Consider the following 13,036-nt stretch of genomic DNA (forward strand, 5'->3'; position numbering starts at 1 on the left):
AAATCATAATTGACAGTCTTCTATAAAGTAACAGAAATTTTTTTTTTGTAATCAACAATTCTATTGTTTATTAACTTACCAATTTGTTATAAACAAATATTCAACCTTTGTTTATTTTTTTTCTAAAACTTCTAAAATTAACAAAAACAAACATATATAACAAAGTATAGAAAATTTTTTTTTTAATTTTAAATAAAAGTAATATTCATGATAATCAAAAAATTTACAAAAAAAATTTTTCTATACTTTGTTATATATGGTTGTTTTTGTTAATTTTAGAAGTTTTAGAAAAAAAATAAACAAAGGTTGAATATTTGTTTTTAACAAATTGGTAAGTTAATAAACAATAGAATAGTTGATTAAAAAAAAATTTTTTTCTGTTACTTTATAGAAGACTGTCAATTATGATTTTTAGGAAAAAAAAATTTCTTAACTAATTATTTAAACAATAGAAAATTAAAAAAAAACGATTATAAACAATTAAAAATTGTTATTAAGGAAAAAATTTTTTTTTTAAAATCATAAAATTTTTAATGTAATAAAGTTGTGTTAATTTTTTAAAAAAAAATATTGATTTAATCAATTTGTTTAAAAAAAAATTATCAACAAATGGCGGGAATTTTTTTTTTTGCAAATCAATAAATATCTTGTATTAATAAAAAAACGATTATATGATGATTTAGAAAAAAAAATTTTTTTTTAATATCATTACATGGATTTTTAAGTTTTTGTTTAAGTAAAAAAATTGTTATAAACAAAGTATAAATATTTTTTTAACTTTTATGGCACGATCTTGTTAAGTATGTATGTAAGAAAGGCTCTACGAAGCGAAATATTTTTACGACCATTATTTAAACATTTTTTTTCACTTACAATTAAGACGGTCGTTCGAGAAAATTTCGTTAGTTAACAATTATTTAACTTGTTGAAAAATTAACTTTAAGTAAAATTTTCAACGGGAATAAATTAATTATAGTGTTCAGAACACACCATAATTTTTTCAAATTTAAAAAAAAAAATTCAATACCTTAAATAAATTAATTAATGTGCCGTAGTCGCTTTTGACGCCACGCGCGAATCCTAAAAATGTCACCCGCAGACCTATTTTCAGCGTTAAATTAACATTATAAATAATGGAGATAGAGTTCTGGGAGTCAGGAGTTTTTTATTAGAAATTTCCTCTTCTTTCAGAATCTTTATTTGAAATTTCTTAAATATTAATAGTTTATTAAATATTGGCAAAAAACTAAATGCCATTATTTTTTCATCTTTAATGGTCTATAACTTTTGCAATTTTTTATGTGCTAATACACGCTTTTAGCACATTTTTCTAGACGTCATTCCGGATCCAATGAGCTATCGCACATAATTTTAAGAGTAGTATCTCTATTTTGTTCCATTTTCAACTTGTCGACTAGACTAATATAAGACCAAAGATTTTGTAAAATTTGACTTTGTTTAGCACCTAACAATTTAGTTTTTTCTGTGATATATTAAGTACTAGCTGACTCGACTAACTTCGTTCCGCCTAACAGTCAAATTATATCGTGTTAACTTTAGTTAAACTTAATTTAGGTAATATTAATAACAATAATAATACAACTTTTTTGCAAATACAGAAATGTTTTATTGCTTGCCATCGCGAAAGAATTGTTTGCATTGGTAAAATTAATTAATTAATTTATTGTTATTTGATAACTTTTCCGATATTTTATTACTTATTCTGCTATTCGGAGCGGAGAAGAATCCACCAAAAAAGAGATAACTAACATCGGTCCAGCCGATCTTGAGTTATAAGTGGTGTAATTAACACGACTTTGTTTTATATATTTAGATTAATTGTCGTTTGTTTTAGGTTAAATTTCAGTTTCCTTTAATTTTTTTTACCTTTTGTCTATTAATATACTTACTAATTTTTTCTGTTGCATATATATTGCTTATCAATGTAATCTGTTTAGGCTTTGTATACTGTCTAAGTGTTTTGTTTTATAATATGTATGTTAGCTGTAAGATTGTCTATGTTTTGATAATATTTTGTCAATCTAATAGGTGACTTGACACCGGCGTCGACGTTATGGGTCTTAGGCAAGGCCGTTACCTCACGATGTTTTCCTTCACCATTCTAGCGAATGTTTAATGCGCACATAGAAATAATGTCCATTGATGAGTAGCCAGTGATCAAACCTAAGACACCAGGAATTAGAGTCGCACGCTGAAGCCACTAGACCAACACTGCTAAATACACCAAAGAACTTGTATAAAATCGAATCTATCTTCCTAATAACATAAATAACATGAAGAGTTTAAACTTTACCTTCATTGACAGATAAAAGGTAGATGAGCGCCAAGCTATAAGTATCATTATCCCCTGGCACACGCCGTGTCATAATTTATTACTTTATAATAAAAGTAGCTTATTACAGAACGGATATTGAAAGGAAATGCTTCTAATTAAGTTTATTAAAACCAGAATGGTAATTTTAAAAATGTAAAGAAAGTCTACGAACTTGGAACGTCGAATAGCGATGTCTCGGAAAACGAATAACAATAATAAGTTTCTTTAACTAGTCCTAAGAAACCTTATATGGAAATTGTAATCGTTTTTACAACAAACTCCCAAGCGAAATTAGAGAATTATCACTGAATAAATTCAATTCATGAAACCTAAATTTATCAATAAAGCTTTTTATAAACTTGACGATTATTTAAATGATCGTAATCCTTGGGATTGATTTGCTCCAGTTCAAACAATTTGTATGACTCAAAACTTGGCGATTAAAACGAGCGGCGGAGAGTTTCTTGCTAGTTCTTCTTGCCCACTCCTCGCCCTTGACTTGCGAACTGGTAATAAATCAATTGAAGATCTTTTTTGTTGACGTTCATAAGTGTACTTGGTTATATGTAAAAAAACTATTTTGAGTTTGAGTCTTAGAGGTCAGCCCTAAGGTCCCAGTTACTAAGGTCAGTAGTTTGTATTATAGCTTAGCGGTCAGAAACACACACACACACAAAGTTTATTACATGAGTATCTAGAAAACGTTAACCTCCTTCTGAAAATCTCCTTTGAAATAATATCTGAATATAAATTAATAAGTTACTTACAGTAATTATTGGGTATAAGGTCCGGCTCGGCATCGTCATGATCTGTTGGTTTATCGAGCTGAGAAGACGGGGGTGCTTTTCTTGGAGCACGCCTTCGTCTTGCTGCTCGCCATGCTGCTACGGCCAAGGCTAAAGCAGCACCAGCGCCGATGACGGTAGCCCCTGCTGCACCCGCGGCTCCGGCACCCAAAGTTGTTTCTGATGCTGAAATAGGGTATCAAGTATTAGGTTGAGTATTTTACAACTATTAGACATTGGTAATGTTTTCAAGTTCCGCTGAATAAATGAATGCGTAATGCTAATTTTTTACGGTAGTTAGATAATTTTTTTAGTGTACTGTTTAGTTTGTTATTAAATATTTCGATTATTTCGACTATGTGTTTGCGTGTTGTTCCCACGAGAATGTAAGTGCGTGCTCCTATTTCACCATGCCTCCTGCTGATAGAGGACAAATCTTTATTTTTAATTTATGTTATTATTATTAATTACTTAAAATGTCACATGGGACATGGTGTAATGGTTGCAGATCCTTACAAACATTTTGTAAAACAAAAAAATGGCGATTAAAAACAGTGGCGGAGAGTTTATTGCCAGTTCTTCTCTTCCGTTCTACGCCCTTGATTTGAGAACTGGCAGTAAATGTAAAATTAGAAGCATTAATATGTATTTCTTTACTGACATGTCATAAGTGTACCTATGTGATTAATGATTTTTTTACTTTTACTTTTTAATACTTACAATTTATATCACATAAATTAATGCATTTAACCAATACAAAATTTGAAATTTCATTAAACTCATCGCTACTCCGGTTTCGCACGGGAAACCATGACCCGTAAAACCTTCGATTTTTTTCTTGTTTATATTTAACCTATCACACTCACAAATAACTGGCTGTGTAGGCAGGCGGTAGGTAGATAGATTTTCTATAGAATTTCAAATTAATGAATTCAATTATGAAGTTATAAATACAGGAAATAAAATTAAGATAAAATCAAATTCATTAAGCATATTTTTTGAAGAAATATTCTTATTCAAGAACGTACTATATTATATATTAAGTGCTCGTAGAATAAAGAATAAATAGTTGTAAAAAAACTAATTTAGCTACTTAAGTTTATGTAATAGATCATTTTACACTCGAGAACGTCTAGGTTAAGAAATTTACATTGATTTTATTGCTGAAACTAGTTAGTTTTAATTCAACCTTTAATAAAACAAACATAAACCATAAAAGCTTACACCTTACGTGTTAATCAAGTTTTGATTAATCGAAATAAAATCTAAATCGTTGGCGTTAATAACGCACACTAGAGTCGTAAAAATATTAAACGATATTCCATAAATTATGTACATGCGCTGCCACAATCGTAATTTAAAAATCCATAAAAGGCGAATAAATTTGAATAACCGTTGTTTATTTATTATTTAAATTTTTTTTAAACCTGTAACGTTTTTATCTGTTATGTTGCGTAAAACAAAAAACTTGGCGATTAAAAAGAGTGGCAGAGAGTTTGCCAGTTCTTCTCTTCCGTTCTACGCCCTTGATTTGAGAACTAGCAGTAAATGTAAAATTAGAAGCATTTAATGTATATTTCTTTTTTGACTTTCATAAGTGTACATTGTGTTACCTATATGAATAAATGATTGAAGGTCGAAGTGCCACCGATTCGTAAGCAAGATCCGCATTTACCACGGAGAGCGTTCAGGCGAGTTGTTTGGATTAATACCTGCAGCTGAGTTTCATAATCGTACGTCGAGGGGGATACTATATTCCACCCGTAAGATCTCGACGTCCGTAGTTCGACAACTGGGATTTTAAGGCAGTTTTTGCCACGCACTACCACGATGTGGAAGCAGCTGCCCACTGAAGTATTACCGAATCAATTTGAATAGGCTCCTCTAAAAAATGAGCGTACCAATTTTAAAAGGCCGGCAACGAACTTACGAGCCCTCTGGCAGTGTAAGTGTCTATGGGCGGTATCACTTAATATCAGATGAGCCTCATGCTGTTATATAAAAATAACTTTCTTGCCTGATACACGACTAGATTTGAGGCATAAAATTATTCTTAAGATACTAAAAAAAGTAAAAAGTATTGGCGGACAATCGGGGTTCAAACGGGTCCTGATAAATACTGTGTCCATTTTTGAGCAAAAAAATATTTCGCTTTATACTAACTGGCCGGTACTGAGTACAGAAATTTTCGATTATGTTACGTAACGTTTACGTCAGGTTAATTGTACTGGTGATAAATTAGTATTTAATACGAACGTATACATGCTCATGTTTACGTCATAATAAATCGTAGTTATGAGCCAGGAAACGCGCTTAAATGGTGTATTTGCATTTAAAGTAATTAATCGATCTTGACTCCACAAAAAATAACAGATTTAAGAAAGTGTATACTAATAATGATTTAATTATTTCACATACATTTAAATACATTTATATTTATATCATCACATTATTATACATCTGCGTGCTCTTTTATGGCATGGGCCTCCTCTAAATCCCGTAATTTCTGTCTGTACTGTCTGCCACTCTCTGCCATGTACCATCTGCTGTTCCTTAATCTGGTATGTCCACCTTCTATATTGTCTTCCTCTTTTGCGTTCATTGTACCTTGGTCACCAGTTGTTGTTCCAATTTTCTGTTCCTCTTGACATGTCCACTTAAAGCTATTGATTTTCATTAGTGTGTACAAATCTCATATTATTTTGAAATTGGATTACAGATATTATATAAACCGTACTGAATTTGAAAGGAAAGGCAGACAATGTCTCAGGTGATGTAATAGCGGAGAACAGATTATCTCTGAAGACTTATAATAGACAGGAGTGGAATCTCTGGGGAAAGTCTATGCGGTATAACCCAGACAAATTATTAACTTAATGCAATATGTACAATGTACATATTGTTAGCAAATAATTTTTACTTTATATAGCTTATTATCAAATAATTACATAACACGATGTACATAACTAACCTACTCTAAAATTTCTCACTAAGTGAATGTAATTATTTTAGAAATAAAGTATCTTTGAACCGAACTTATTTTTAAAGCAATGAAACCGAACTTTAAAAGTCATTTAAACATCCAACGATTTGAAAGCTTAGACAGTCGTAATAGTGAGTATTACATTACGCAGAACCCAAAACGAGTAAAATTGTATAAAGCTCATTTGGCTTAATGTTTTATCAGATCCAGTATATAAACGCCAGATGGCAGATCGTTAAATAAACAGAAGTATGAGTGCAGTGAGGCGTGAAGTTTACCCGGGCATTCGGGGACCGGCTAACTTTTGGGAAGTTATGAAATTGCCCGAAATACCCCGGGAACTCGGCACTCGCTTAAATTTCGGTTGCACGACATTCTTCGAGTGTTTAAATATTAATTAGCTCAGCCCTAATGGGGTCTCGAATAGTCGAAGATATTTGGATATTGTTCGCTATGGGTTTGGTATGCTGTAATTAGGACAGCTGATTATAATTGTCATTCAGGTAAATTAGACGAGAAACATAATAATAGACACACAAAGTCCTCTGCGGCGTCTGTATTAACAATAATATTAAAAACGCTTTAAATTCGGTTTTCACCTATAGATAATAATAGCCTTTATTGCTACAAAATACATATTTTAGTACATAAAAATGTGAAGTAGTAATAAATTAACATGAAGAATATAAAATATAGACTAATCATTAATCAGCAATTGTTAAGACATATTTGCACGCCAGTTTAGATTGTACCACTATAATATTCCTTGCAAATAAATTATTATTATTCACAACAATTTTAGCTTCATAATTTGTCGGGATACTATGTTGGTTGGAAAATAACAATAATTGTTGGAAGTATTGAAAAAAGTCATATTATAGTCTAGTGCGAACCGGTGCTGGGTGTCGCTAACCAGTTATATGATATAGTTAATATATATTTTGAGTATACTATGGTGTCTTAAATACAAATTAAATATTTCACCTGAGACTATATATAATAATTATAGTACTATCAAAATGCATATTCATAATAAAATTAGGTGGTAAGTGCGTACAACGTTTTATTTTAGTGATTTGAAATGCAATTTAGGGTTAACCTACCTCCTGGTAGGTTAAATTGCATTAAGGTAATACATTAGCACGTCACATACCCTTAGTGCCAAAAAAAGGGTTGTTATGAACACATCTTTAATACAATTCATCGTCTAAAACAGTTTAAATAAATTAAAATAATTCGACTGTCGATTCAATTCCAGCCAACAATTTAAAGCGTTGTGGCAATTGAACGTGATCATATTGACCACTTTTCCGAATGAATATATTGTGCATTTCATCTCGAAATGTATGTATGTGACCACGGCGGACTGGTTGCGGCGTCGCGATGTTTCAATGAATTAGAATATTGAATAGTAAAGTAATTAAATTTTGAGTAATGGGTTTTTGTAACACGTACTACAAATTGTTAAGATATTATACCGATAATTATACTGATTAAATTGCTAATGAATAAGTAGGTAAAGCTTTTTATTTTGTGTGTGTCATCAAGTGCCATAATTGATTTACTTCAAAAGGTATTAGAGCTTTTTAAGCTTTTATTTGTTTGGACGTGTACTAAGTTCTACAAACTGGATTCAAAATTACGTCTTATTCATTGATATAAGAAACGTTAATTAAAAAAACACATTTATTCTACTACTACGTAGAATATTTTATTATTTATTTGATTATTATTATTATTTTTATAATTTTTAGGGTCCTTCAAGAAAAGAGCGTACCAATTCATAAAAGGCCGGCAACGCACTCGCGAGCCCTCTGGCATTGAGAGTGTCCATGGGCGGCAGTATCGCTTACCATCCGGTGAGCCTCCTGCCCGTTCGCCCCGTTCTATAAAAAAAACCTATGTGATTTCTTCAATCTTTCCATTATTTTTCAAAGATACACGGCCTTTGATACCACACAGATATTTCAAAAATCCATCCGATTTTGAAAAATTTTAGGTGTACAAAGAAGGTTCCTACATATATATTCATAATCATATCAATGTGAAAATCAAAATCCAAATTGAAAGAGATATTCACAGGTGTCTCATAGCACTCCCTCAAAATTGGTACTTCAATAATTAATCAGGCCGGCGAGCAGGTGCGTACAGTTTCAGCCTATGCAAATTTCATTGCCCGGAGGCGTGATGTCTTTGCTATCCTCATTTAAATTATTTCATACTTGCTGAATCAAGAGATAACTTTACGGCTTAACTTGTGAGGGGAAATTAGGAAATTTTCACGTAAAGTTTAACAAAAATGTGAGCGCAAAATTGATGGTTATGTACAATATGCCTTACAAATAATTATTAATTGTTTACATCATTTTTATTTAGTACCCGCCATCTATGAAGATACTATTATGATTTTAATGGATTAAACACAGTTTATCCGGAGCTGGATATATTCGGTAGTGGGCTGATCGGTTTTAGAGAAAGCACAATTCTCGAACCTAATTTCGCTGTTCTGCTGATGATTTTTCTTTTTTTCTGCTTTAAATGCCAACAAATTTCTATAATTTTATTTTATTGTTTGTTTGTATTATCTTGTATATATTTTAATTGTATTTTTTTTGTGAAACTTATGTTTACTTTAATTGTCATACATTTTAGATGTAAGATTTGTAAAATAATTAGTAGATTTAGTACTGTGTGTGATGACGTAAGTAATAAATAAATAAACTAATGTATGAAATGACGTCATCAGCAATATGACAAGTGTGAACCACGAATTCCAAAGAAAGTTACATTAAAAGAGGCATTTCAGGCTTGGAAATCCAGAAGCAAATGAAACCACGATATCAGATAGTTGGTGGATGCTGGTAAATTAAGAAACCCATGGTTATGTTTTGTTACATATATATGACAAAAACGGGTCGTATTTATGCTCTGGAATGAAAAGGAATGAGACTTCATATATTATGTGATATATCTACGATAATAATATACTATAAAAACTATATGTAAGGCAGTTTATATTTAACGGTTAATTATTTTATATTTCATAGTCGATATTCGTGACTCACGGTCTAAACACTTTTATTTTAATAGTGAAAATAATATATTTCATAAAATGCAGGAGCATAACCTTTAAACAAGTGACTTGTACAAATGTATCCCGGTATAGGCAATTTAAAGAAGGCTGATAACATATTTCCATTGAATGGATTTCTTAAAGTACTTTAAAAGATTTAATCAATTACCCTGAATAAAGCTGAGAAAATCCAAGTTCTCGTTAAAGTTTTTTCCTCGTTAATAAAACAGCCTAGATCAGAGGCTAGTGAAGAGGGAGTTTCTCAAAAAGGCTGCGCATTCTGATAAGAAACTAATTACTGCAGGTAAGGCGGCCTATTTATATGCCTTTTACAGTCCTTTAATAACATCTGCAGGATTCAAATAAAAAGTACCGTTATTACACGCTTTATATTAGCTTCACCTGTATGTATGTATGTATGTATGTATGTATGTATGTATGTATGTATGTATGTATGTAGGTATGTATGTATGTATGTATGTATGTATGTATTTTGACCCACTTTAAACGGACAGATTTTATTCAAATTTTTTGCACCTGTCAAAGATCGATGACAATGCATCCGAAAAAAAAATTAAAAAAATTTAACTAAAAAATAAAAAAAGAAATAAAAGTTAAAAAAAACTAAAAAACACGCTTTTAAAGCACATCAAACTAAAAAGTGAAAAATAATTCCTAATTTAGGCTGAAAATGGTATTGAACAAAAAATACTGGTATTATTGTGAAAAAGCGTGGGGCGCTCTGTGCCATATTTTTCGTCTATCGAGCAACCCGGAATTATTTTTCACTTTTCAGTTTGATGTGCTTTAAAAGCGTGTTTTTTAGTTTTTTTAGACTTTTATTTATTTTATTGACTATACAGTAGTAGTAGTAGTAGACGGTACAGTAAAAACAATTGAAAATAAAGAGGGCAACGGGCCATCTTTCATTTTTAATTATACATATCATTTGTTCACTGGCTTAAATATCTTTCTAGAGCCATATTGGCCTAGTAGCTTCAGCGTGCGACTCTCATGTCTGAGGTCGTAGGTTTGACTACTGTGGAATTTCTGCGTATGTGCGAATTTAACACTCGTCAACGGCAACCTGCATAACCCTGGCCCAAATACAAAAACTCGACTTGTCTCTTAGAAAAGAGCAATAACATGGAAACAGATACATAAATCTGCTGTCCTGACCTAAACGTTTGTAGCGCCACTAGTTTTTTATTGTTAGACGTGAACCAAGACAAGTCTGCCTAATTTCCTTAAAAGAAATCTAATATAACAGATATGTTTGTCACTATTGAAGAAAATATTATAACATACGTAAAATACGATGGTAAACAATTTTAATTACATGACATAATATATCCTTGTGCATTTTATACAAATAATTGTTTCAAAACTATTTATCTATCACTTATGGATATCCCACAATAACATTTTTTGTCATTCACTTTTTACAACTAAGTACAGCATTAATCCTTATCCAATTAAATTGACGTATTTTTTTTATAAAAAATTAGGTAGCATTGTTAGCTTTTCCTTTCTTAAATAGATACTACTTTTATATCTAATTACTTCGATACCATGTGCCTAAAACATTTGCTTATCTGCAATTAACGCTTGCCCATACGATAAAGGAAAATATCGTGAGGAAAACGTAACATCTCAAACTCAATCAATGACGTGTCAGGCACAGAAGGCTGATAACTTGTCTATATGAATGAACAACTTGTAGGTTTCATAGCGTTGAATATATAACCGAATTGTATGTATTAGTAACCGCACAAGACTGATGAAAAGGTAGTTTGATATTATAAAATTTAGTATCAGCCCTGGGATTCTGTAACTCACTTTTCGAACTCACACAGCGGTTTTCGCATCAGCGGTCGCTCTCGAAAAGGTGGGAGCTTGTAGTTTATTGTTTATCAGAATGTCAAATCATAAAATGACTGCTCCACGACTGATTTCAGAGCGACCGTCGATACGAAAACCGCTGTGTGAGTTCGAAAAGTGAGTTACAGAATCGCAGGGCAGCTTCGCACGGGTGCAATGTTGATACTAAATTCAAAGTGCTATAGGAAGAACCGTGGCCTCCGAGCGTTATTAACAGGCACGCTCCCGCAAGTTTTAAATATGTAATATCTTCGAAAATATTCATTTAAATCATAATATGCTGTAAAGGGCCATATAGATCTACATTAAATCAACAATGTATTTAAGGTATTTAATTGGATAAGGATTAATGCTGTCCTTAGTCGTAAAAAGTGAATGACAAAAAATGTTATTGTGGGATATCTATAAGAGATAGATATATACCATCGGGGAGTTTTCTGTAGACCTTTTCAATGTGTACAATACTTAGTAAATTATTTTGATAAATCTCGTAGGGTTCAGCCTGCGTTTGCAATGTAAGAGGAAAAAATTTAATTATTTACGACATCACATTAGAAACCTCAAAAATAACAGTATTTCTTCACTATTTAATGGATGTTATTATACATATAAACCTTCCTCTTCAATCACTCAAGCTATTAAAAAAACCGCATCAAAATCCATTGCGTAGTTTTAAAGATTTAAGAATACATAGGGATATAGGGACAGAGAAAGCGACTTTGTTTTATACTATGCAGTGATGTAAAGAAAGCTTTTGCACAATATGATTTGGCAATGGAAAACAAACATTTGGAACGGAGAAAGTATTATGCAAGGCGTATTTTCAGGAAGTCAGTATTCCATTTTCTTTAGTAATCTTTTCAACACACCGAAGCTCCCCGGAAAGCTCTGACAAAAATTGCTTTCAAAAACCATGATTCAAGTATGATTTAATTATAAAATATTTATACTGCGGCCCTTTTCCTGTTTCAACAGAGGGTCAGTAATTTTTCTGTGATTACGTTATACTTTGGATGTTTTTAATTTTTTCTCCTTTTAACGGAGTTATCAATTAACTCCTTGATATTAAATTGGGACTTCGTAAATTCTTTAAATTTCCTGAGAAGTTACGTAAGAAATTCGCGTTTTAATCAATAAATTACAAATATAAATTAAATACAAACCTGTATAAAAAGGAGGCAAACGGCCTGGAGGCTCACCTGATGTTACGTGATACCGCCCCGCCACCCATGGACACCCATTGCCAGAAGGCACGCAAGTGTGTTGCCGGCCTTTTAAGAATTGGTACGCTCTTGAAGGACCTTAAGTCGAATTGGTTTGGAAATACTTCAGCGGGCAGCTGGTTCGACATAGTGTTAAAGCGCGGCAAAAACTGCCTTAAAACTACATAGTAAATAAACGGAAAATGGTTTATATGATGAATCGGCTAGTCTGTCTCCAACTCTGAGATGGGTACACATAACAATTATTACAATATTAGGCAATATTTTGAAAAAATGTGCAAAAAAAATAATTATAAGTAGATGGTGTTTCCTACCAACTAAACCTTTCTACGTTTACAACCATCAAGGAGATTAAACTTGTATCTAATTACAATAACAATTAATTTGCTATCACAAAGAAATCAAATGTTTAACGTCGTCAATCTTCGTCAAGTATTGTGAGTGAGTAGCTCGCAAATTGCTATAATTCAGCGTTGAACCGGCAGTTTGCATGAAATTATTATAAATATTAATCAAGGCCGCGTATTAATGATTAAAGTTGCTTCCGAACACGCTCAAAGCAACTTTGCGCCCACGAAACGGTGGAAGTTGGAATAGATAATAGTTTAGCATTGTAGATCAAGTTTTAACTAGCTACGGCAGGTTTGCATATAATATTATGATTTTTACCTAATACAATGACTATCGAAACTATAATTCTATGGAGCTGAAAGCGCCATGATTTTGTGAATAAAGAAAAGAAACTGATTACTGTAT

General features: G+C 31.8%; 1 protein-coding gene across 1 annotated transcript in view; it reads right to left on the reverse strand.

The window, feature by feature from the left end:
- Positions 1–13,036, reverse strand: part of LOC125055860 (nephrin) — a 434,287-nt gene that overhangs the window by 38,493 nt on the left and 382,758 nt on the right. Inside the window, exon 15 of the mRNA XM_047658511.1 lies at positions 3,103–3,306. Within this exon, the coding sequence (XP_047514467.1) occupies positions 3,103–3,306 (204 nt within the window). The remainder of the gene's footprint in view (positions 1–3,102; positions 3,307–13,036) is intronic.

Source organism: Pieris napi, chromosome 14 (genome assembly GCF_905475465.1).
Source record: "Pieris napi chromosome 14, ilPieNapi1.2, whole genome shotgun sequence".
Taxonomy (NCBI): domain Eukaryota; kingdom Metazoa; phylum Arthropoda; class Insecta; order Lepidoptera; family Pieridae; genus Pieris; species Pieris napi.